This window comes from Alnus glutinosa, chromosome 2, assembly GCF_958979055.1.
Source record: "Alnus glutinosa chromosome 2, dhAlnGlut1.1, whole genome shotgun sequence".
Taxonomy (NCBI): domain Eukaryota; kingdom Viridiplantae; phylum Streptophyta; class Magnoliopsida; order Fagales; family Betulaceae; genus Alnus; species Alnus glutinosa.
The window spans coordinates 30,041,923-30,069,284 of record NC_084887.1 but is presented as its reverse complement, the minus strand read 5'-3'; the positions used below and the strand labels follow the sequence as shown (position 1 = coordinate 30,069,284).

The 27,362-nt window shown below is 37.5% G+C and overlaps 2 protein-coding genes across 2 annotated transcripts; both read left to right on the top strand.

Moving 5' to 3' along the window:
• The first annotated feature begins 11,352 nt into the window (after positions 1-11,352).
• Positions 11,353-11,781, top strand: LOC133860483 (uncharacterized). Its single transcript, XM_062296073.1, has one exon. It carries the CDS (start codon positions 11,353-11,355, stop codon positions 11,779-11,781), a length of 429 nt encoding a protein of 142 aa, XP_062152057.1.
• A 5,007-nt stretch (positions 11,782-16,788) lies between these two features.
• On the top strand, positions 16,789-17,235 carry LOC133860482 (uncharacterized). The gene has a single exon (XM_062296072.1). It carries the CDS (start codon positions 16,789-16,791, stop codon positions 17,233-17,235), a length of 447 nt encoding a protein of 148 aa, XP_062152056.1.
• Positions 17,236-27,362: the final 10,127 nt, after the last annotated feature.

Genomic DNA, 27,362 nt, shown 5'->3' with positions numbered 1-27,362 from the left:
ATTAAATTTTGCCTGAATCCCAAGGCAAACACTCCTAAGTCCTAAGAGAACCTAATTAAACCCTTAAAATACAATATACCACTTAATTAGGCTTAATAATATTAATGTTAGTGGATTCTTAGCTGTTAATTTTGTCCTCTCAGTTTCCGCGCGCCAATTATGGTACTCCAACACTCCAAAACGAATAATTGTAATCCTAAGAATTTTTTCAACATTTGTCCAAGAAAGAATGATGGAAAACGACATTATTTGCCTACTTTAATTAGGATCTCAACATATTTAATTATTCTATGCCTCATCGATCCAGACGTACGTACCCCTCTAGGCTCTAGCTTAATTTGTTTGAACTTCCTAAGTAAGTACTGTCTTCAACGCAACTTCAAAAGTTGTCAGAGATGTATATCATAATCGTCGATTAATTAATGTTAACCCTTTTTTTCATACTCGTTTTGATCTTTACAATAAGATATCGTCGTCCGTACACGTTTTGCCAAATACGCGTCGTTATAGATGCCGGCCGCTTGGCACTCAACACGCTTTTGACACACAACCTTAACTTGTTTCATAAGATTTTATGCTTTATTACGTAACTAACCTCTTTCTAGCTACTTCTATATATATATCCGGCCGGCCATAATCTTCATGATTAGTATATATCGTTCACAGCAAGTATTTGCTTGGCGATCGAAACAAAAAACAAAACAAGAACCCATATATTAACCTATATATCAAAAAGGATCTCCATCAATGCAAGCAACCAGCTGCTTTTCATCCGCCACGCTTCCACTTGGACCAGTACTTTGGTTATCATCATCATCATCATCATCATCAGCTTCCAGGAGAAAACCTGCTGTGATCAATGCAAGCGGAGGAAGACATCAACATGGACGCCGAGATTATGGGGGAAGGCTTGTGGACGAGAACATGATCACTCTACGAATGCGCCTTAGGGAGTTGAAGATGCTAGAGACGAGCCAGGAACCACCTGCGAGCTGGATGGAGTGGGAGAAGAAATACTATACACAGTACGACGAGGATGTTTGTGAGGCGGTAGGGCTTTTGCAATCTTATTTGATGAGTGTTAGGCCAAGTTTGGCTTTTGGGATGGCCGCACTTGTTATGTTGAGCGTGCCTATTTCTGCTGGGGTGGTCTTGTTTCATGCTATAGACATGGCTAAGGCAATCTTATAGCTTAATTATATATATAATTAGCTAGGTTCATCATGTTATTGTACGTGTTTTTTCATAAAATTTTGTCAGTTACATTTAATGATATAAGCAAGCTATCCTATGATGGCCGATTAAGTACAACTCTTCAAAAATACTTAATTATATATATATTCTTCAATTAATTAATTGAATAGCTATTTTCAAAAATTATAAACTAATTAATTAACCAAACTAAAGGAATAGAGTTATCCAGAACGTACACATGATTAATCTTTAGAAAGCTATTTTCAAACAAAAACTACTCTTCAAAATGCATTCTCCGATCCCCGCCGGCAGGCTTAAGGGTCCAATCATCTTTAGAAAAGAATTTGCTTTGATTTGATGGCACTGAGATTAATTTTCAGCAGTGAGAAAAGAATAAGACAAAAATGTGTACGAGGTATACACTAAATTTCATGTCCACGCGTCCATTCGCACGCTATAGCTTTGGCTAATGTGTCAAGCGCCAAAGCCGCCGCAAGTTATGAGCTGATATTGGTTGGCAGATATATACTTTAAAAGAAAAAGAAAAAAAGATCACAATTATTCTATGCACGCCTATAAAGTTAGGAAAATTTTTTGTCGAAGACTCAGGTGAAACGAAACTAATTAATTAATGTATATAGTTATTTATTTATTTTTTAATCAAAAATAAATTTATTTTTCAAATTTAGTAAAAATATCTTCTTACATCTTTTTAGGCTCGCCAAGCCACTCATGGCCCCTTGACAGCGTCAGCAATCGTTGGAGTTGATGATTACTTCTTTTTTGGGATATTTTATTTTATTTTATGTTAAGCAATAAAACAGCAAGTCTCTATGTAATTGCTGGCGTGATAGCAGGCGTGGACAGCAAGTTTCTGTTAATAAGAAATTTTTCCATAAGTCAGCAGATTTGGTAGCTTGATTATAGGCGTAATAAGGTAGGGTTTTCAGTATTTAATAACCTACTGTATTGGAGTGGAGGCAGAAGATGATGAATAAGAATTGCTGTGTTTGTTTTTTAGGTGGGATTCCTCTTCCAACGAGACGTTGGTTGTTTCTTTTTTTTCTTTCTTCCCTCCAGCTCCAGTTTTATAGCCCTCTGCTGCGTCAATTGTGGTATCAGAGCCCGTCAATTATCTTTCTTAAGATAGTCACGGATCCAACCATCATACACCCCTGTTACACCCTACCATCACCAACTCCCGAAAAAGGAGATACAGATCATCCCCCAAACCCCATTCTCACAATCCCCATAACCGCTCATACCCTTCAACCTACACCCCACTTACCCATCATCCATAACAGCCAAATCCTTTACCTTCCAGATGAGCACTCGTAGTGGCAGACCATATAATACTACCCAACTCACCCAGCAACAACGGGATGAGTTGCTGTTGAGCCTGGTCAACCAAATGGGCGATCTGAACAAAAAGGTGGACACTATGTGGAGTCATCAAATGGAGAAACCAGGAGGTTCGGGCGAGAAGAAAGATGCGAAGAAGTCAAGTTGAATAAGAACCACGTGGAGGGGGAAGATCAGAATGGAGAAGTCAACGCCCGGCAGGCTTTTACCACAGCGTTCCACGAATCTGAGTATGCCCCACGCTATCACACCAACATGAGGCCATAGTACCACCGAGAGGAGGAAAACCCCTACGTTGAGAATTATACTAACCGAGTGGACGAGGCGACAAAACGAGTTCGCATTGAGGTACCCGATTTCCATGGGAAGCTAGATCCTTATGCTTTCCAAGATTGGTTAACTTCATTAGATGATTATTTCGAATGGTTCAGATTAGCTCCGACGAGGCAAGTTCGGTTCGTGAAGATGAAGTTGAAGGGGCAAGCCCGAGTCTGGTGGCAGAGTGTGGAAGAACACCTCCACCGGCTTCGACAACCACCCATCACTGATTGGGAGGAGATGAAGCTGAAACTTCAAGAGAAGTACTTGCCAATTGACTATGAAGAGGCCCTGTTCGAAGAGTTGTTGTTACTGAGGCAAGGGAACTTATCTGTGGATGAGTTCACCAACAAGTTTCATGAATTATCAATTCGCAGCCGTGTGTCCGAAACGGACCGCCAAACTATTGCTCGATACTAGGCGGGTTTACGTGAAGAAATTAGGAGAGAGCTCCTCACTGTTCGACTTGTCAGTGTGGAAGAAGCTTATCAATTGGCGTTACGGGTAGAGCAGCAACGTAACATCCCCACACGCCGTACGTTCCAAGGTTGGGGAAATCTCCTTCCCCGTGGATCAACAATCACACGGGCAAATTCGGGGGGACAGGATCATTTCCCCAGCAAGGTGGGCACCCAGGCCGATCGTAACGTTGTGGAGCGCGATGATAGGAAGGGGAAGGCAGTGGTGAACAATCGACCAGAAAGGGGAAAGGAAGAATGCTACAGGTGCGGAGGCAAGGGCCACTACGCAGTGGTTTGCCCCACAAGGGATCAGAAATTTACCATGATTTGTGAAGAAATGGAGCCGCAGACTGAACCCGAAGCACTTCCCTCAACCGCAGTCATGCAAGAAGATCATAATACTGAGGCAACTGAGGAAGTATTGGAATGTTCCAATTTACCATTGTGTGTTATACGACGAGTTTTGGCTGGACAAAAGAACCAAGAGCCGGAGGGTGAAGATTGGCTCCGAAATAATATTTTCCACACCCAAGTGGAACACAAAGGACGGGCGTTGAACCTCATCATTGATAATGGGAGTGGTATGAATATCATCTCCAAAGAGGCCGTACACAAGTTGCAACTGCCAGTGGAAAAGCACCCACAGCCATACAAACTCAATTGGGTGGACAACACTTCCATATCGGTAAAACATCGCTGTTCTCTTTTATTTTCATTGGGTAGGATGTATGAGGATACATTATGGTATGATGTAATCCCAATGCACGCTTGTCACGTGTTATTGGGCCGGCCCTGGCTGTATGATCGGCGAGTGATGTATGATGGGTTTGCCAACACTTACACATTCTTTTGTAAAGGTCGGAAGATAACCTTAAAACCCATGAAGCTCCAAGACTTCCAAACACCAGCAGAAGAGAGCCGAGTATTGTCTATGCGGCAGTTCTCTTTGGCCTGTCAAGAACGAAGAATGGTGTTTGCCTTAGTTGAAAAACCAGTTACCGAGGTACCATCAAAGTCCTGGCCGACAGAAATTCAGACCATCCTGAGTGAATTTGCAGACCTAGTTCCTAAAGAGCTTCCTCAATACCTCCCTCCCATGAGAGATATACAGCATGCCATTGACTTGATCCCTGGAGCATCATTGCCTAATCTGTCGGCCTACAGAATGAGTCTCGAAGAGCACCGTGAAATGCAACGCCAAATTTAGGAGCTGTTAGACAAAGGCTTCATCCGTGAAAGCCTAAGCCCGTGCGCTGTCCTAGCATTGCTTACACCAAAAAAAGATGGTAGTTGGCGAATGTGTGTTTATAACCAAGCTATCAACAAGATCACGGTAAAATATCGTTTCCCTATTCCCCGTTTAGATGACATGTTGGATGTCTTGTATGGTTCACAGGTTTTTTCAAAAATTGACATCCGGAGTGGATATCATCAAATTCGCATTCGGCCCGATGACGAGTGGAAGACGGCGTTCAAAACCCGGGCAGGGCTATTCGAATGGCTTGTCATGCCCTTCGGCCTCACCAATGCCCCAACTACATTCATGCGAGTCATGACCCAAATCTTACAACCCTTAATTGACAAATTCGTAGTCGTCTACTTCGACGACATTCTCATATTCAGCCGTGATTTTTCAGAGCACCTACAACATATTCGACAAGTGATGGAGGTTTTAAGGTTTGAGAGCCTCTTCATCAACCTTAAAAAGTGCACGTTTGCACAAGAATCTGTTTTGTTTTTGGGCTTTATCATTTCTGCGCAGGGGATTTCAGTGGACTCATCCAAGATCCAAGCCATCACAGATTGGCCCATTCCAACTAATGTGCATGATGTTCGTAGCTTCCATGGACTAGCCTCCTTCTACCGCAGATTTATAAGAGATTTCAGTGCAATCATGGCTCCCATAACTGAATGCACCAAAGTTGGGCCTTTTTCTTGGTCCCCTGCCGCCCAGCAAGCATTTGAGGTGATCAAGAGCAAGCTAACAGAGACTCCAGTCCTCAAGCTCCCAGACTTTGCACAACCGTTTGAGGTGGCCTGTGATGCATCACACGTGGGCATTGGGGGTGTCCTCAGCCAACAACGCCACCCTATTGCTTATTTCAGTGAGAAGCTTAATGAGACCCGGCGACGTTACCCCGCCTATGATTTAGAGTTGTATGCCATTATACAATCTCTCAAATACTGGCGGCACTATCTCATACACCGGGAGTTCGTGTTATACACCGACCATGATTCCTTACGGCACATCCAGTCCCAAAAGAAGTTGAACGCCCGGCATGCTCGGTGGGTGGACTACTTACAACAATTTACATTTGTGCTAAAACACAAGGTGGGTAGTGAGAATCGGGTAGCAGATGCACTCAGTCGCCGAGCCCACGTGTTGACCTCACTCACTGTGAACGTCACTAGATTTGAAGAGCTTAAGCACTGTTACCCAAATGATCATGACTTTGGGCTTATCCAAGCAGCCATATTTATGAACTGTTTGGCATTAGAAATGAAATTTTATTCCATCCGGGTTTTTTCTAAAACCCACCCACCCGCCCAAAAACCCGAATTTTGAAATTATTGGTGGGACCCAGCGCAGAAAAAGTTGACTAAAAAAAATTTAATATTAATAATTTAAATCAATATAAAATAAAAAAAATATTAATATTAATAATTTAAATAATAAAAAAAAAAAATTAAAAAAAAAAAAAAAAACAGAGGGGTGGCTGCCGGCTCCTCCTCTGGGGGTGGCGCGCGGCCACCCCCAAAGGGGTGGCTGCCAACCGGCAGCCACCCTTGCTTCATTTTTTTTTTTTAATTTTTAATTTTGATTTCAATTATTTTTTTTAAAAAAAATTATTTATTTATTTTTAATTAAATAATCAATATATAATAAATTATTATTATTTAAATTATTATTTCACACAACTTACCATTAAAATATAATATTTTTCAATCTCAAAATTCAACACCCAAACACAATTTCTTACCTCGATATTTGTAAATAGAATTAGAATTCAATTCTAATTCTCAAAATTCAATACCCAAACGCACCATTAATGGCCCATCTCCTAATCACCCGCACTACACTGTCCAGGATGGTTACCTTTTCTTCAAGAACAGGCTGTGTCTTCCCAAAACATCTATCTGTGAGTTTGTCATTCAGGAGTTGCATGAAGGTGGCCTGGCAGGCCATTTCGATCGTGACAAAACCATCAGCCTTGTAGAAGACCACTTCTTTTGGCCCGGTTTAAAAAGAGACGTTGCCATGGTGATCCAGCGCTGTCGGGTTTGCCAATTGGCTAAGGGACAAAGGCAGAACTATGGGTTGTATACACCCCTGCCTATTCCCAAGGAGTCATGGACAGATGTGAGCATGGACTTCGTACTCGGCATCCCCCGTACCTTGCGTGGACATGACTCCATTTTTGTGGTGGTCGACCGGTTCTCTAAGAAGGCGCACCTCCTAGCCTGCTCCCGCACTTTTGACGCATCTCGTATTGCTTCACTCTTCTTCACTGAGGTAGTCCGTTTACATGGCCTACCAACCACTATTGTGTCCGACCGAGATGTGAAGTTCGTCAGTTACTTTTGGAAGACGCTATGGGCTAAGTTGGGGACAAAGCTCCAGTTTTCCAGTGCTTACCATCCACAAACGGACAGTCAAATGGAAGTCGTCAATCGCAGCTTGGGCAATCTCCTTCGTTGCTTAGTAATTGATCACACTACCTCATGGGACCTCCTTCTTCCTCAAGCTGAATTGCCTATAACAATTCCGTCAACCGCAGCACCGGACGCTCCCCATTTGAAATAGTTACTGGACTTCAACCCCGCACACCAGTGGACTTGGTCCCTCTGCCACTACCCCCTCGGGTCAGTGAAGGTGCTGCAGATTTTCTGCGCCATATACATGAGATACATGAAGAAGTCCGGAAGAAGATCGCACTAAGCAATGAAAGTTACAAGGCCCGCGTGGATGCTCATAGGCGATTTGTTGAGTTTCAGCCCGAGGACTTGGTGCTAATTAATCTTCGCCCCGAACGCTTCTCCAAAGGCTCCCTCCACAAGCTCCACTCGCGTCGAGCTGGCCCCTTCAAGGTTCTCAAATGATTGGGAGATAATGCCTATCTTATTGATCTTCCTTCTAATCTCACATTCAGCCCCATCTTCAATATTGCCGATCTTACTTCTTTTCATGGGCCTGTGGATGGTGCTACTCCCACTCCACCTTTCTCTCTTCCTCCCTCCATCAAACCACGGGACGAAATTGCAGAAATACTTGATGACCAAATTGTGTAGACTCGCCGCGGGGGGTACCAGAAATTCTTAGTCAAATGGAAGAACCGGCCACCATCCGACTGTTGCTGGTTACAGGCTGAAGAAGTGCAACGTTTGAACCCTGACCTCTATGAGTTTTATCAAGCTCGTCATTCGTCGGAGTCGAATGCTTGTCCGGTGGGAGGAAATTGACGGAGTCAGCAACCGTTGGAGCTGATGATTACTTCTTTTTTGGGATATTTTATTTTATGTTAAGCAATAAAACAGCAAGTCTCTATGTAATTGCTGGCGTAATAGCAGGCGTGGACAACAAGTTTCTGTTAATAAGGAATTTTTCCATAAGTCAGCAGATTTGGTAGCTTGATTATAGGCATAATAAGGTAGGGTTTTCAGTATTTAATAACCTACTGTATTGGAGTGGAGGCAGAAGATGATGAATAAGAATTGCTGTGTTTGTTTTTTAGGTGAGATTCCTCTTCCAACGAGACGTTGCTTGTTTCTTTTTTTTTCTTTCTTCCCTCCAGCTCCAGTTTTATAGCCCTCTGCTGCGTCACCCCCGGCCCCATGGCATTGTCTTCTTCAAGTAGGAGACTTCTTGCCTCCCGAGACCTTCTGCCTAATTAAAGGGCTTTACTTTTTGTGTTGAAATATATATATATATATACAAAGAAGAGAAAGAGCCGCAAGTCTCAAGTTTATGGTCTCAAGCACTCAAATTTTATCCGATCTGTTTTTTTACCCGTTTTTAATACAACTTAAAAATAATAAAAAATCAAAAACTAATAAAAATTAAAAACTTAGGGGTGGCCGAGCCACCCTAGGAGTCTAAGGGTGGTGGCCAGAACACCCTCAGGTGTCTGGAGGTGGCTCGGCCACCCCCAAGCGGTTTCGGAGGTGGCCGAGCCACCTCCAAATATATATATATATATTTTCCAATTAAATTCAACTCAATTCACACTCACAAATATTTTTTTTTTCAAATTTTGTTTCAGATTCTTTAAACCATCCAAACTTAATATTTGTTAGAATATTTTATATTTACCGTATTATTGTCTTTCCTATTAGGATTTATTTCCTACTTTATGTAGTTTAGGGTTTCTTACTCACTATTCATTGTCTCTCTACAAATAAAAACTTATGTAATAGTGTTAGAAACGCTACTTTAATACAATGTAGTCCATTATATATTTTCGCTCTCTCTTCCGCTCTCTCTCTTTCATATATTTCTCCAATATATTTAACATTGTATCAGAGTCACTTTCTTAAGGCCTTCAATAAACGTATTTGACGTTTTTAGACGTCCTTCACGTGCTCTACGACTGTCTCATAATTCCAATCGTCCACACGTCGTCTTATGCCTTTAAAATTGTTGTCAGTCACTTCAACGCCTTCATCGCAATACCATCAAGAAAAATAATCCCGGAGTCAGGTCTAAAAGGTATAGATCTTATGATCTAGGGAAGATCTGTCACCGACAACAGCTGCACGTGCCTCCAATTGTCGTACAAAACTGTATGCCCATGTCGCCATGCGCCTCCAGACTTGGCCAATTGCTTTCGTGACAGTACCAATCGACAGATCAGGAGCCGCACAATCCAGAACTGCCTAGCCCAAACTACTTAGAGTATCCACGCGCCGCCCACTCCTTCTGCCCAGTCATCCACGCGCCTCCACGTTCAGCTGATCGTCTACGTGACTGGGCCAATCGACAGATCCAGCGCCGGTGGTTCTATATTAGTCTCGATCTCCCCCATCCGAGGCTCCACGCGCTACTAGTTCAACCCATTATCCATCTGGATCAACCCGGATCGCCACAGAAACCAGCCCATCAATGTCAACCCGAACCAGCGGATCAGACCCGGTTCAGCCAACCGGGCTAAATTCCATTCCAGTTTCTAACCGGGTCATCGAGGTTTGAGGATTCAACCCGAACCAGCGGGTTTCAAACTGGTTCGGTCCGCTGGGTTTGAAGACCCCAAACGGCCCAATCCTCCCCCGACCCAGAAGTCGAAGCAACAACGCGCCACACGTGCTTCACGCACGCTTCCCGGATCCAGTTCTAGGATCCGATCCAAACCCGAACCAACCAAATTACATGTCGATTTCAGTCTAGGTTTCAGAACTGCTCCACCGGTTTAGTACGAATTAATCAGATTTTCGGTCTTTTTTGCCTGGTTCAATCCTGTTAAATCAAGTTCATGGCCTGTTCAGTCCGATTCCTATGTCTCTTCAACTGGTTATGTCCGTTTCCAAAAGCTTCTCCATCGATTCAGCTCCTTTTAGACTGGTTATGTGCTCTATCAGCATGTTCAGTTGATTTCAAGGCCAGTTCAGATCGGTTTGTGCTCTTATCAGCCGGTTCAAGCCTTTTTTCAGTCTGATTCCATTCGATGTAGGCTTCCTCAATGTGGTTCAGCATTGGTTCTGTCTCTTTCTTCACAATCCAGTCCCTTTTCAACCCGGTTCACCACTGATTCAATGGTTTCAAGGCCGGTTCTACCCGGTTTAGCTCCCTTTTTAGTTTGGCTCCATCCCGGTCCAAGCCTTGTTTAACCAGTCTCCAGCCCAAATTCTTTTCCCCTTCCTTTTCCCAAACACAAGCTCACACCTTGAGTTTGAGGGGAGATGTTATAATATTTTATATTTACCGTGTTATTGTCTTTCCTATTAGAATTTATTTCCTACATTATGTAGTTTAGAGTTTCTTGCTCACTACTTATTGTCTCTCTATAAACAGAGACTTATGAAATAGTGTTAAATACGCTACTTTAATACAATGTAGTCCATTATATATTTCTGCTCTCTTTTTCGCTCTCTTTCATACATTTCTCCAATTTTTTTAACAATTTTTTTTTTAAAAAAAAAAAAAACAGATTTTTCTCAGTATTCACAATTTTAAATATAGTAAAATATAATTAAAAAATATATATTCTATGCCTTAGAGCTATAGCAGCAAATACCCAACAATTTTTCCTAAATTTAGGAAACAAAATTACTTTTTGCTATGCTATTAAAAAAAATATATATATATATATATTTCACAATAAATTCCCTTATATTTCTCTATATCAATTAAATACTCTTTCTTTATTTTTTTTTGTTTTTTCTTACTTTCCTACTTTTTGTTATTTTTATTATTATATAATTCATTAGATAGCTACAGTACTACCCAAGAGTTTAAGAGAAATATAAAAAAACTGATACGGGTAATTTTTTATATTTTTAAAAAAAGAACTACCTATAAAATATCTGCCGTTAATTATGCTCTTGCCTCTGATTGAGTCCCCTCTGGCTCGTTCCAACTTCCTAAGACCGGCCTTCAACGCAACTTCAAAAGTTGTCAAAGATATCAACGTCGATGGTTACTTTGGGGGCATATAAGACAAGATACTTTGCTTCTTAATTAATCAAGCAACCATGCGAAGTTGCGAACCTACCACAAGACACACGCGTCCGTCCACGTTTTGGCAACAAGTATGACACAGTTAATACGCGTTGTTAATTATGGACGCCACTTAGTATTGATCAACACGTTTTAGACATACATACATGCAACCTTAACTTGTTTCATAAGATTTCATGTTTTGTTACGTAACTAACCAGTTTCTACTTCTATATATATATCCGGCCGGCCATATATATCTTCATAATTAGTATATATCGTTCACAACAAGTATTTGCTTGGCGAAACAAAAAACAAAACAAGAACCCAACCTTCGCTTGAGCTCGCTATCAAGGATCTCCATCAATGCAAGCAACCAGCTTTTCATCCGCCACGCTTCCACTTGGGCCGGTTTGGTTATCATCATCATCATCAGCTTCCAGGAGAAAACCTGTGATCAATGCAAGCGGAGGAAGACATCAACATCGACGCCGAGATTATGGGGGAAGGCTTGTGGACGAGAACATGATCTCGCTACGAATGCGCCTTAGGGAGTTGAAGATGCTAGAGACGAGCCAGGAACCACCTGCGAGCTGGATGGAGTGGGAGAAGAAATACTATACACATTACGACGAGGATGTTTGTGAGGCGGTAGGGCTTTTGCAATCTTATTTGATGAGTGTTAGACCAAGTTTCGCTTTAGGGATGGCCGCACTTGTTATGTTGAGCGTGCCTATCTCTGCTGGTGTGGTCTTGTTTCAAGCCATAGACATGGCTAAGGCAATCTTAGCTTAATTAGCTATCTAGGTTCATCATGTTATTGTACGTGTTTTTTCATAACATTTTACATTAATTAAGAGAGAAATTCGAGGCTGTTGTCTGATCGAACAAGGATGTCTCTATTAACAGATGTATTTGTTGTCTCGGGGCTCTTGTTTTCTTTTGGCTTAATTTTCGTTGTAGGTTCCAGCTGGTTTAGGTGTGGTGTTGTTTGTTTTTTCTTGTTATTGAAGGTGTTATAGCCTCTCAGCTGTGTATAGTTGCTGGCTCTTGTTCTCTAGGAGCCAATTCACGACAACTACTTCTAAATTTCATTTTGTTTCTTTAATATATTTTAAATTATAATTTTGGGTTAAATATGTACCTTACACCCCTATGGTTTACGACCATTATTTTTTGCTTCCTTAGTTTTTTTTTTTTTTTTTATAGGTAGTACTTGTACTATATATATATTATTTTGAGGTTTTTTTAAAAATAAAAAAAAAAATATGGCAATTATGTGTTGCAATTTTAATGGTGTCATGTGTCATTGACGTGGAAATCCGTCAGTTTTAGATAGAAAATTTGATAGAAGTATCATCTTCGTATTTTCCCATAACACAAGTACCATCTATGAAAAAAAAAAAGAAAACAATTTATAACAAAGGCTCATATAACATTCTTCTTTTTATTTAATTGATGTGATATATATTAAAAAAACAATGAAGAAGAAGAAGTAAAGAAGATAAGATAAGACTGAATAAATTAGACGTTTTATTAGAATTCTGAGTGCATCAAAATATCTGAAAGCTTTGTTCTCTCTCCTCAACTCCTCTATGCCTCTTCTCTGTGCAAGCAAATATGGGAGGGACTCCTCTTCCCTGTAACCTCAACCCCTTCTCTGTAACCCTGCCTATTATGAGGTTATCCATTACTCAACCACCTTTTGCATCAAATGCCATGGAAGGGAAGCAAAAGCCTCCCATTTCCATCCTTTCTTGAACCTTCTGCCTCTTATGAGGTGACTATCCTGCTGGTTTTTCCGGCAATGTATATGTTTTTTATGTTTTCAATATTCTCAACATAGAGACCACCAATTTTTCCCATCTCCTCCTTCAGTGTTTTATGTGATTTTTGGATAGGTTGTAGGGTCGAAATCTTTGAATTTAGATCTATAGCTCTCTATATGTTGTTGCACGACACGCGCCTCACCAGTGGGTTCGTCGGCGTCCTCCAAATCTACCGATGGCCGCCACATCTTCAACCACTGCCTCCACATTGGAGCGTGGCCTGCATGCGCTAGGGACTTTGTCTCCTTTCCAGCGCATGCTAGCCATGTCTTCCCCTCCAGCTTTCCTTTACGACGACTTTCGGTAGTTCATGGCGGATCCTGCTTTCCCTGCTGGCGAGAAGCCATCCAGCGGCGGCGCGTGGTCCTCACGCGCCGTTGCTGGTGGCTCCCATTCCACTTCCCTCAACCGGTTTTATATTGTTGTTTTATCTGTTGTTTTTTTATGTTGCTTGGGATATAGTTTTCCTTTACGAAAAACTTATGTCTTTGGAATTGTGTTGTGTTATCTCTTGTCTGCAGTCCCTTTTTTGGACTCTAACAACATTTTTACTGTTTCCACCATTTTTTTGTGGTTGTTGCAAGTCTCAAGTGGAGATGCAGTTGAACTTGTCCTGATCTGTTTTCCTTTCACTTTTGAAACTGCCTTGTGCGGCCATTTGAAAGGATCGGATCATTTAATTGTCCAATTTCCTACCTTTTGTATATATTGCAACGCTATTTCTGTTTGGTTTGAGTTTAATATTGAGGAGCTCACCCATTTTTCATTTAAAAAAAAAAAATAGACATTTTATTCTCGCTCTACAACCTTCAAACTCGCAATGTAGCCGAAGCAGCACGAATTGAGATCCCTGCAAGTCTTATAATTGTAGGGTTATACAATTATCTCTCAATTACAACACATTCATTTGTAATGAATGGTGGATAACGAGTCACATCAAATAATAATAATAATAATAAAAAAGGATGGAGTTCTTAGATAAAATTTTATTTTTATGTCTTTTGATTCCTATTTTCAAAACAAAAGTTTTAACAAATAACTTAAAACACACATCACTTACAAAACATTCGAAATTACTATCACATTACGACACTTTTTTGAAAATTACCTCAAACATATTAACAACTAAATCCAATGATTTTAGGTGGACAAAAGGGTGGTTGACAAACCGAATAGGTAGGGGGTGCCGACCACTCCAAAAAAACATTGTTTTAACGTGGTTCAACCATGCTCAACATGTTATGAGGGTAGACGTGTTCATTAGACCATCCCAAAATCAAGTTTAGGGAAATTTTGTTGTTTGGGTTTTAGTACAGTTTTAATAATGCGATTCATTAATGATTCATTTGAAATTACTATCACATCACAACACTTTTTTTAAAATTACCTCAAACATATTAACAACTAAATCCAATGATTTTAGGTGGACAAAAGGGTGGTTGACAAACCGAATAGGTAGGGGGTGCCGACCACTCCAAAAAAACATTGTTTTAACGTGGTTCAACTATGCTCAAGACAGCTCAACTGTTATGAGGGTAGATGTGTTCATTAGACCATCCCATAATCAAGTTTAGGGAAATTTTGTTGTTTGGGTTTTAGTACAGTTTTAATAATGCGATTCATTAATGATTCATTTGAAATCGTGATGACCTGTAATTTAAGGCATCTGGATCTTCTTCAATTTAAATAAACTAAAGAGCATCCATGCAATTGGTTTATTTGAGAAATATAACTGTCCATTCAAAATATGAAAAAAAAAAAAAAAACAACTATATCTTTAAAATAAGACTAACCGGATCATCGGGGATCCTTGTCCACGACCTCAACTATAACACATGCCACCGGGCCGGATAATATGGTACGAGGAAGGTCGTTGCTCGTGTTTCACCCCCGCCGAAATTAAGAGTGCTATATATATTTCTATCTGTTGAAAAGAATTTGCTTTGATTTGACGGCACTAGGATTGATTTTCACAAAAGTGAACGAATGGAAAAGACAAAAGAGCATGTTAGGCAAACCATTTTCACCCTCTTTATTTCTTTTCACTTTTTTTTTAAAATAACAAATAAAAAATATTTTAATTATTTTACACTTTTTATATTATATCAATAATTTTTTATTATCATTCAAATAAAAAAATTCACTACAAAACAAGATTTTTTTTTACTTTTCTATTAAACATTCTCAAATTTTATATCACATTAATCACTTCTTATTACTATTCAAACAAATATTCCACAACACAATTACTTACCAAACAAACTTTTTGTTTTTGACATGACGGAGTAGGTTAACTATAGTTCCATTCACACGTCACAGCTAGCCTTTCCCAATGAACACGTGTCAAGCGACCAAGCCGTTGCAAGTAATTATGATCGAGCTGATATTGGCAATATATATAGGAAAATGTTAGATTTACAACACCAATACAACAACTATACAGCAATCCCTCACATGAGGGTGGGTCCCACATACTGGGGCCCACCCTCATGTGAGGGGTTGTTGTACAGTTGTTGTATTGGTGTTGTACAAGAATCAAATCCCTTTATAGGACCTTTTTTTTAAAGAAAAAATAAAAATTGAAGTGATTTTTAAAATTATTATTAGATTTGTAATAAATTATTTTTAAATTTTGATATAATAATAATAATTTTAAAAGTCATATAAATTTTAAAATGACAGCAAAGAAAACATGTGGTGACCCACATTTAGAATTACTCGGGTTTAAGGTGCTGAATTGACTCTTAGTCTCTTACCCCCTTTTCTATCATGTATTGAGTAGGTTCAATGCATATGGTCGAAAATTTCTCTTTTAGTTTCATGTAGGAAACACGCCTTTAAAGCTAGGAAATTTTTTTATAGGTATATACTAATTGCGAATAACGGCAGGTCAGAAATTTAGTTCACACGCAGTAAAATTACAAAATAGAGTAAAAAGATAATATAATCAACAAAATAAATAAACAATTCAACAAAAATTGAATTATATATGCATTTCATACAATATTAAAGTCAAAATAATGCAGTTATACATTTAAAAGAGCAATTTATAATACTTAATAATAAATTAAAAAATAAATTCAGCCGGACTTTTTGCTTAGAAATTTCAATCTTGTACAAATTGCTTGCAAACGTGGCTTTTATTCAAAAATGTTGAAATGCGCGTATCCTAAAAAAACTCTCTTATGGGTGCCAATGGCGATGGCCCACTTTAATTTGTTTGGACTTTGGAGTTTGGAGCTACTCCTCGACACAACCTCTAAAATAATTGACCATACAGTTTATATGCACTTCATTTGGCCAATATCATGAAATTCAATGATTATAATTGTCTGATCTTCTTACAAGCTACCGGTGCCGATTTCTGTTCAAGAATTGAATTCCGGTTATGTCGGTTTACAATTATATTTTTTAATTAAATGAATTAGACTTTTTAATTTTAACTTGTAAATTTTGTGTCAAGTTGTGGATCATGTAAAATATTACAAGTTCTAGTATTATGTGTCGGGTTCAGCTCGTGTTAAGACATAAATATAATATTATATAAGTCAATCCTAACTCAACTTATTAAATTAAATAATACTGACCTCCTAACTTTAATCTACTAATTTTAACGTGTCAAAAATTGCCTCCCTACTCCTATTTCATAAGTTGAGGTCACACGTATTGATTATAATTGAACTAGCGAAACTTGGTCTAAAAAAAGCCAATCGAGAAGGCCAAAAAAAAAAGAAAAAAAAAAAGAAAGAGAAAATCTGGACTTTTCGTCTCAAAGTGCCAAACAGTAGTACGCGTCGTGAAGCGCGTGCCATTCTTCATATTTCCTATAAAGCTATATAGTTTTATAGGAAATATATCCCCCGGCCCTCATCATATATGACTTTGTTCACTTCTAAGCTTTACTAGCTTGATTCCTTTGTATACTATCTTCGCTTAGGAAAAAGATATCCTTAGTATTGTATCTTCTTCATCAATGGAAGCAACCAACCGCTCGTTTCCTTCACATCCCCGCAACCTGTTTTCTTTGACATCCCCACGTCAAAGGCAGCGGCGCGTTAACTTAACTGTGGCAGCAAGTGGATCAGGAGGAACAGAGGGACGAGATTACTGGGGCAGGTTGGTGGATGAGAACATGATTGTGCTCCGGTGGCGGATTAGGGAGATGAAGATGATAGAGATGAATCACGACGACTTACCTTCGAATTGGATGGAGTGGGAGAAACAATATTTTTTGCAGTACAACGAGGATGTTTGTGAAGCGTTAGGGTTGTTGCAAAACTTTTTGATCAGTACTAGGCCAAGTTTCGCTTTAGGGATTGTCGCACTTGTTATATTGAGTGTGCTCATATCTTCTGGAGTAGCCTTGCTTCATGCAATAGAGATAGCTAAGAGAATCCTTTTTGGGTTTCCTAGCCTCTGACCTAGTGAAGTTTTTATTACCTTGTACGTTGTTCTTGATATTTTGAGTTAAATCCTTATTCCTTAGACATAATAATGAGTTTTTGAATCTATATATATATAGCTGTGATGCTGTGTTTTGTTCTTCATAGCTTAATGGACTGTTTATTCATCCAAAATAAGAAATCATAACATGAAAATATGAAGACAACTGAAACTGAACGCAATTAACATCTATAACAATTCAATTTTTTTTTTTTTCGATTATTATTCTCCATAATAATCTCTTTTTGAAGTAGCGTTTCAAGATGATTCTGTTAGAGGATAAAATCAGCAGCACACCCTTCTTCTTGATTCCTGCTGATTCCTTGGTCAGCTCCATGTCTTTCGGATGCATCTTCCGATCCAAGTGTCGCAGCCACCCAAGCCTACCAACTAAGGTTCCAAGCTAGCACTCGTTGACAGCAGCAAACATGTGTCGGTGTGTCCATGTTCTCCGTAAACAGCTGCAGCTACAGCCCCTGCATGCAGCCTTTAGCCTCTGCTCAGCCGATCCAGGAGTCATCTCGATCATTTTGCCTAGTTTGGTTTTCTTACTTTACGCTCATGTTGATTTCTTGATACTTAGCTTCTTATGAATATGATTCTCGACTCCTGTAAAAACCCTCTGTACAAATGCTCTAAGCATAACCAAAACAGAGCTTCTTCCAAAACTTTCAGATTCACACTTCTTTTATATATAATTAATTTATTTGTGATTCTTTCTATGATCTCATCTCTTGATCTATTTCCTCACCATGCCTGCCATTTATCTGAATGAAACTTCATATATCAGTGTTCAAACCGGCTTGATAATTGGACTAATTAACAATTTGATAAACAAAACCGTTAAAATTTAAGCTTTCCTCCCAGCAGCGGCGGAGGCACGTTGAGACCATAAGGGATCGTGGCACTCCCAAATGTTTAAAAAAAAAAAAGCTCTTACAAATCTTTAATCGATCTTTATGTAAAAATTAGGCTGAATTCTTTCTTCTTCTTTTTTCCATAGTGTCAAACAAAAGCTTGCTAGCTTTCATGATAAGTTGTAGGAAGGAGGTAATTAATAAAAAAAATATAAATTTATTAAAAAATAAATAAATAAACTTATTTTTTTTAAAAAAAATCAAATTAAAAAAAAAAAACAAAAACAAAAAAATAAAATTAAAAAAAAAAAAAAAAAAAAAACAAAAAAGGAAGGGGAGCCACCCAAAGGCCACCCCAGATGTAACACCCCGGTCCCATATTGAGAAGAGATGAATAGTTCACAGAGTGAGTAGTTTATAAAGATACTCATGGGTGCTAAGTCTCACATTGCCTAGTTAGTAGGTGAAACTGGGATTTATAAGTGATTCTAGGGAAAGTTTCAAATTGATTAGTCCTTTTGGGGTGGTAGCACAGATGTGGCTAGCGCTTTTCCTTGGGTCGTTACACCAGAGGTGGCCGGGGGTGGCGCGCAGCCACCACTAGTAGGTCCAGGGGTGGCCCGAAGGCCACCCTAGGCTATTGGATTGGAGGTGGCCAAGCCACCCCTTCTTTTTTTTTTTTTTTTAAATAAGTTTATTTATTTATTGTTTAATAAGTTTATATTTTTGTATTAAGATTGACACGTGCCGTCATTTTATTGGTTTGATGTGGCACTGACGTGGCATTTAACAAAATTTGTCAAAAAATTTAATGGAATTTGACTATAGGGATCGATTTGTAATTATAGTTTACCACAAGGATCTCCAATAAACTTTTTAAACCATAGGGAGTGATTTGTAATTATGGCATACCAGAGGACCAATGGTGCAATTATCCATTTTTTAAAAGGTTGTTTTCACACACTCGATCTACCCTTCAGTTGACATTTTTCAATTTTTTGTACTTATTTATGACTTTGGTAGATATAGTTTTTGTGATACACGTACATATTATATAAAAAATTACTTAATTTTGATTTTAAATTGCGTTTTTCATATTTTAGTTCGGCTCCTATAATAATGAATTTCTGGCTCCGTCACTGCTAATAAGTAGGTATAAATTACGCCAAGCCCTATGGTAAAAATGTAGCTCACATTGGTCTTGAAACTTCTTGGATTCGCCATTGTTGGCCAGTCACACCTTTTTCTCTTTTCTTTCGATAATGAGTAATGATACATACTATATTTTCATGTCACAAATATTTCACAATGCTCATGTGACAGTCTCAACCAACTAACTTGTATCATCTATTGTTAATTTTTTTTTTCAAATAATTAAATAAATTCAAGAATTGATTGTGATTGTCACATCAACATTGTGGGATCAATAATTGTTGAATAAAAATGTGTTATATACCATTACTCTAACTACCATCGATCATATTTGTAATGTTCCCTCTAATATTTTAATTTCTAAATGCTCTCCCTAATCTACCATTGGGTTACATTGTCCCCCTTTTACGTCCAAAATGATAAAAATACCCTAATTAGATGTGGATAGAAAAGAACAATTGAAAAATTAAGGAGACAAAACAAATAAAATGATAGTTAATTAGAGGAAGTAAATATAAATCATCCTTAGTGTATTGAAGTAATACAACAAAACAGAAGCAATAGTTTAACTTATCCCTTGTTAATTAACATCTTTTATTCTATTTGTTATTTCCTTATTTTATCCTTAGTCTAATTAAGCATCGTTAAACAACTTGAGAGGAAAGTAGAAAAGCTCCATGTTCACACTTCATCAGTATAAGGTACAAATAGATTCCATAACACATTTTTCTTTTTTCCATTCTTCTATTTTTATTTTTATTTTGCTGGAGATATATGTATATAAAATTAAATAGTTACATCAATTTCTAGAATATTTACCGCATGCCTAAGAATATCTTCAACCATGTCCTTACTATGGCAAAGACGTTGAGATCCTAATCATTATTGAAGTGTTCTTGGCCGTAAATCACGTATAGTTCTTCATTTAGTGTATTTTGACAAATCAAAAACATTCATATTTTTCATATCACACCAATAACTTTTTTATTATTATATATGTAAAAAAATCCATTAAAAAATATATTTTTTCACTATTCTTTACAAAAGGAGAAAAAAAAAAAAAAAAAGCAACTTTTTTTTTTTTTTTTTTTATTTTGTATCAAATCAATAATTTCTTATTACTTTTCAAACAAAAATTTCATTATAAAAATCTTTTACCAAACATTCTCATGTTTCGGCAGGTCTCCATCCCTTAGAATGCCCCATATATGGTGCTGGAGGAAGATCATCAAACTAAAGGACCTTGTAAAAAGGTTCATTAATCATAAGGTTGTAGATGGCCGAAACATATTCCTTTGGTATGATAATTGGCATCCAGCAGGGTGCTTATTTGATGCTTATGATCATAGAACTTTGTATGATGCAGGACATGCTATTGGCCCTAAACTTTCTTCAATTATTAAAGAAGGTTCATGGTTCTAGCTCAGTGCAAGATCATAAGCTCTTGTAGCTATTCAAAGTCGCCTTCCTAGGTGGAATTGGGAGATTCTGATTAAGTGATTTGGGAATCGAAAAGCGACAAGTTCTCGAATTCAAAAACTTGAGAAAAGCTGAGGGATAAGCATCCAGTTGTTAGTTGGCATAAAATTATCTGGTATCCTTCTGCTATTCCTAGACATTCTTTTTTTTTTTTTTCTTTGGTTAGCGTTCCACAATGGCGGTTTCTCATTGATCATTAAAAAAAAAAAAAAAAAAAAAAAGATTCTCATGTTCCGTATATTTCCAAATATAGAAAATAAAGCTACGTGATCATTTCATACTTTGAATTCAGCGACCAATGACACATCCCATCACTTTACAAAAAGAAGGTATATGTCCAATTTTGTCCTGAAGAAAGTTAGAGGGCTATAACTAATTTGAGAACGTTTTTTTTTTTTTTGGTTTTGTTTTATTTTTCTATATGTCACATCAAAATATATTTTTAATTAAAAAAAAAACCATTTCATAAAAGATTTATGAAAAGAATCTCACTTTTCCCTACTTACAATAAAAAAATAAAAAAAAATGCATAACGGCTTTTTAAGGAAATGTTTTTTGAAAATTATTTTTTATTTTTTTATTATGATTTAATATAAAAATGAGAATGATTTTGAATAAATTTTATTTTTTTGTTAAATAACAAAAAAAAAAAAAAAAAAAAACAACGCTAGAAAGCATTGGCAAATGGGCTTAGTCCATGCTAATGATGGCGCTATTATTTGACTTCTATACTCGCTTGGAAAGAGACAATTATAAAGTAGCCGTTTGGCAAAGCCTTGACAAATTGAAAGATGAGCAGCTTTATTCCTATGAAACCAGAGAAGATCACATAAAACAGCAGTATAAATCTGAAAAAGATGAGTTATCCTTAGGAGGAATGCCAAAACTCAAAGATGGGCTACTTCATATATTATGTCAACCCACCGAACCACACCTATCAACCCCTCATTTCTGTAAAAAAAAAAATATATATATATATATATAAATCCTGGAGAGCCACAATGATTAATGTTTCTTGCAAAATCTTAACAATATTTTTTTAAGATCAACCATTAAATATTTATAGCTCACATGTAGGAAAATAAATCTAATAATTAATTATAACAAAAAGTAGTTAAAATTATGTAAAAATTATGTAATAAACATTACTCGGTCACAAAAGCCCAAAAAAAACCTTGTGAAAAAAAATCGAATTTCTCATTCTTGACGTGGGTGACTTTTCACCCATCAATTCTTGTGGGCCTAGTGATTGCTTTTTATTCTAAAAAATAAATAAATAAATAAAACAAAAACAAAACTCTAGGTCCACAGTGACTTGAGATCACGAAACCAACGAATATGAATAATCATTTATCATAGTTTCTTATATATATTTTTGGTAATACTCAATATTATTCTTAAGTAATCAACGTTCCTGTGTACTTAACGTACCCTCAATATGAAATTAAACTTATTTTTTGTCACTAAAAAAAACAAATCTATGCCACCATGTGGGTATGAAACTAGTATATATATATGTCTTCAACCTTCCCTTTCTCATGCCTTGTCCTGACCTCTCTCCATCTCTCTCTCTTCACAAAGTTCAAAACAAAACTTCACTATCGCCATATATATATTGATAGATTTTCTTCATAATTCATTTGCATATATTTTTAATGTCATCTTGAAACATTAACAAGAGAGACAGCTTGGGCCCAACATGAACCGTACAAATTACAGCTGATTACTATGCAAATGTTGAAAAATACCCTGTTCAAAGCCAAGTGGAACCAATTAACCAGGCTAGGATATCTTCGGAAACGCTTATGTTGCCTTTTGCCATCGTACGTCAATTCCAGACATTTTGAAATTAATTCAATACCCTTAAATTAAATTATCTCGAAAATTTAAGAAGCGTACGTGGCCTTTCCATTTCTCCAACTCTAAACTAGAAAAGGGAAAAACGCCGACCCTCCTCATACCACGTACGCTGGCGGTTGGTCGGTGGCATGTGTACGTTGCCTTCGCCACGTCAGGCGTCCGAAGGTTAGCATTGGCAGCCCAAGGAAAAAGTAAAAATGCGGCACATACCTTTATTCATTAAAAAGAAGATCAGAACTTTGTCCATGTCCTCAAAAAACTCTCTTATGGCTGCCCCGTGCCAATGGCGATGGCCCACTTTAATTTGTTTGGAGTTTGGAGCTACTCGCCACAACCTCTAAAATAATTATTGGCCATACAGTTTATATGCACTTCATTCGCCCAATATCTTGAAATTCAATGATTATAATTGTCTAATCTCCTGACAAGCGGTGCCAATTTGTCTTCATGAATTGAATTCGGGTTACGTCAGTTTATGGCTAACCTCTTGAATTAAATGAGCGGAGACTTTTTAATTTAAACTCAGTGAATTTTTTTGTCGATTGCGTAAAAAGTTATAAAAGTTCTAATATTATGTGTCAGGTACAGCTCATGTTAAGACTGGAGTATAATATTATATAAGCCAATTCTAACTCAATTTATTTAATTAAATAAAACAAACTCCCAAACTTTAATGTCCTAATTTCAAATTTAATTCGTTATCATATATGTTGAAAGATTGTACGTGTCAAAAATTGCCTCTGGCCTACTTCTGCACAAAAAAAGTCAGAAACAGATTTGTATGAAGATTTCTACCTAAAAAAAGAAGATTTGGACTTTTCTTCTCAAAGTGCCAAACAGTAGTACGCGTTGTGAAGCGCATGTCATTCTTCATATTTCCTATAAAACCATCCCCCTCATCATATAACTTTGTTCGCTTCTAAGCTTTACTTGATTCCTTTGTATAATATCTTTGCTTAGGAAAAAGATATCCTTAGTATTGTATCTTCTTCATCAATGGAAGCAACCAACCGTTCGTTCCCTTCGCATCCTTGCAGCATGTTTTCTTTGACATCCCCACGCCAAAGGCAACGGCGCGTTAACTTAACTGTGGTAGCAAGTGGATCAGGAGGAACAGAGGGACGAGATCACTGGGGCAGGCTGGTGGATGAGAACATGATTGTGCTCCGGTGTCGGATTAGGGAGATGAAGATGATAGAGATGAATCACGACGACTTACGTTCGAATTGGATGGGGTGGGAGAAACAATATTTTTTGCATTACAACGAGGATGTTTGTGAAGCATTAGGGTTGTTGCAAAACTTTTTGATCAGTACTAGGCCAAGTTTCGCTTTAGGGATTGTCGCACTTGTTATATTGAGTGTGCTCATATCTTCTGGGGTAGCCTTGCTTCATGCAATAGAGATAGCTAAGAGAATCCTTTCTGGGTTTTCTCTAACCTAGATAGCTAGTGAAGTTTTTACCTAGTTGTTGTTCTTTATATTTTGAGTTCAATAATCCTTATTCCTTAGACATGATACGAGTTTTTGAATCTAAATTTGCCATCCAAAAAAAATAAAAAAAAATGCTCGAGTCTGTTGCAAGTGATATCCATAAAGAATGCCAAAATAGTACGAGGCAAAAGTGAATATATATTTATTGATAATTTTACTTTTTAATAAAACTAATCCATTAATAGGGCTTTTTAAGAAATCATAATGGATGCAAAAGTATATATTCTAAGTTGGGGAGTGAAAAATGTAAGAGGAAATGTAATATCCTTGACCTCTTTAAGGGATAGAATAATAATTTGCTTGAGTGAGAAACTAGGCATAGTGGATTGGTCTAGCAATGAGAATGGTTTTAAAAAAATAAAAATAAAAAATCAGATAATCGGTTTTGTATTTTATTAAGTAAATTTGTAAATGCTTTTTTTACTTTTACTAATATTATATTAATATTTATACCCAAACCCTAACCCTATAAATTTGTACTTTAGGTCAGCCCATTTCTCCTTCCACAAACCCACCAGCCGCACACCTTGCTGAACTGTAGTATTTGCAGACAAGAGGGTAATCTCTTGTCTTCTTCTTTCCTTATTTTTCTTGTTGACCATCTGTACATAATTTTCCATTTCCTTTTGCACCTGAACTTTTCTTTTTCGTGCGTATAAGGTGGCTATCAAACAATGTATTTTAATGGTCTTATTATTCTCCTTTTAGCTTCTTTTCCCTTTTGTTTGGTTTGTAGCACAGTCGTATGACCAGTACTCCTTGATCTATGCTACTGAGTTGTTTTTTTTTTTCTCCACCTCATTGTTTACTCACCCTGCAATACCTTGCCTTTGGATGTATCTCTTCTTTTAATAAAATAAAATTTCCTGCACCGGTTGTAGTCCTCGTGGAGCATTTATTTCTATTATTTTGTTGTCTTCATCCCCAAATGTAGATCTGGACTCCTGGATGTCGTAATCTGACCTGTCCTCTTCACCCTCTATTTTGGTCCTTGGATGTTCTGTTATAGCCTTATAACTCATTTGTTTTCTAATTTTTCCACATTCCTTTGACTCACCGTAGGACCCATTCCTTGTTCTTTGTTGCTGTTTTTTTTTTTCTTCTCTCCTTGTTGTACGAGAAAGGCCCACCCACCTTTCATGCACCTTGACTTTTGCTTTCCATATTTTAATCTCTTTTATTATCTCTCTTTCCATGAGGTACTTAAGACCCTTATTGCACAAATTTTTCCCTTTTCTTCTGTCTGAACCGGGATTTGCTCAGATTTGTTGCTTGTGTTCTAGCCATTTTATCTCCTGCTATGACTGTTCAACTTCCCTTCCTAAAGCATTAAATTTTGTTTCTTTTCTTTTCTTTTGCCTTTAGCTGTGGCTTGTGAATCCCATAATTTCTTCATGTGTCTATCTAATTTATTCCTTCTTTCACCATGTTGTAAAGTAAAAGTTGACACCCAATATTTATTAAAAGTTTTACTTCTTTTCCCTTGCATAACCATAATATGTTGGAAACTGTTAGTTATTTCTTTTACTTTCATTTCTTTTCTCTCTATAGCCCATTTTCTGAATTTATTAACCTCACCAAATTTCTTCGAATTTCATGACTCTAATAATATATATGTTGTTACCTATTTAATGGTATAAATATTATTTCGTTAAGGTTGTTATACATATATTTTGGAAACCATTCTCAATATGCTAGCAAACCAAGCTGTAGATATGTTAGTACGTTGTCTAGTAGTGAGCTTACGCTAATAGATTTGTTTGAGCCTGTATTCAGGTGATTAGCTAGCAGCTAGAAATTTTAGTAGCTGTGTTCAGAGATGTAAGGGATCCTCTACCCCTTCTCAAATTGTTTATGTCATATTACTTCAATTATTCCTTTATTTGCATATTTGCGATTGATTGTTCTTGTTCTTTATTTCAACTTATTTTGTTTGCATGAAGGATTTTGTCTTACATTGGTTTTGATATGAAAGTTATTTAGTGGAAATGATATTTTGAAAGTAGTGATTTAAGAAAAACCTCAGTTCTAAAGGACTTTGCAATTTTAGAAAAAAATTATTATTTTACCCCGAGATGGGAAATCACCACTTTTAGAAGTGACGAAAAGAGAAGCGTATAATTGTAAAAAACCCTCCAACACGTTGCCTCAAGATATACAAGAAAGAATGAGAAAGCTTTATGAGATAAATAAAGGAGAAATTTTTGAGATAAGGGCACGTGTGTGGAGGAGACTATTTTTAGCCCCAGAGATATTAACAGAAATTCACAGAGGATAAGCTCGGCACCGTTGCTTGAGATGGAGGCGCACCCGCTGAAGAACGTTGAGAAGCGGTAATCCGTCTCTAGGTCATGCTAAGTGCACTTTGATTAATTAGCTGACGGGGCAGGCCTGCGGCCACAATTACCTGTCATGGTCACAGCAAAGACCGCGCAACCCTAAGTACACAGGGCATAATAGTGTACACGGGCCCTATTATGAGAAATTAGTTTTAAGTATATCATTAAAATTGTATGTTCCATATAAAGGAATAGGCCTTAACTTGGTTTATTGAGAATTGAATTGCAATTAATTAACAATATGACACAAGAAGTTTTCAAAGGGTTTTTAAGAGATTCAATGTTTTAAGTAAGGATTTTAATAAGAAGGTTATCTTGTATAAATAGTGACAGGTATTAGTTGTGCCTTGAATTGCGACTGGAAAATAAATTGCTTTGAGGTTTTAAAGAAATGAATTTAACTCAACTGTTTTATGGTTGAAGATTTCTTTACTGAGCATTTCTCGCTAACCCTTATGTTGTTTTGTTTTCAGGTTTTGAGCAGTAAGACCTAGGCAGCCAGAAATTGGGAATTTAGGCTAGCAGTAGGAGCATTGCATGACCCTTTTGTTGTCTCTAGTGCATTAGCACGAACTTGTGCCCTTGGGCTTTTATCTATGTTGTCCGACTTAACTGTTATTTAATAATCGTTTCCGCTTGTAATGAAGTTTATGAATTTGACCATTTCCGTTCGCTTTAGAAATCATGCATCCTAGTTTAGTGCTTTGGCAGACCTTATGATTTTTGCGCCTCTAAGTTTGTGTATGGACGACCCTAACCCTAGCTGGTTTGGGGGCGTTACAGGAAAAGCTTGCTTTCGGGGCTATTTGTGTATATATATATCATATTTGGATGCATAGGAGTCACATAATTTTTGGAGGCCTCCCAGAAGATATGGAGGCCTCCCTAGGGCAAGTTAGTTCGGAAGAGAATATATTGAAGATC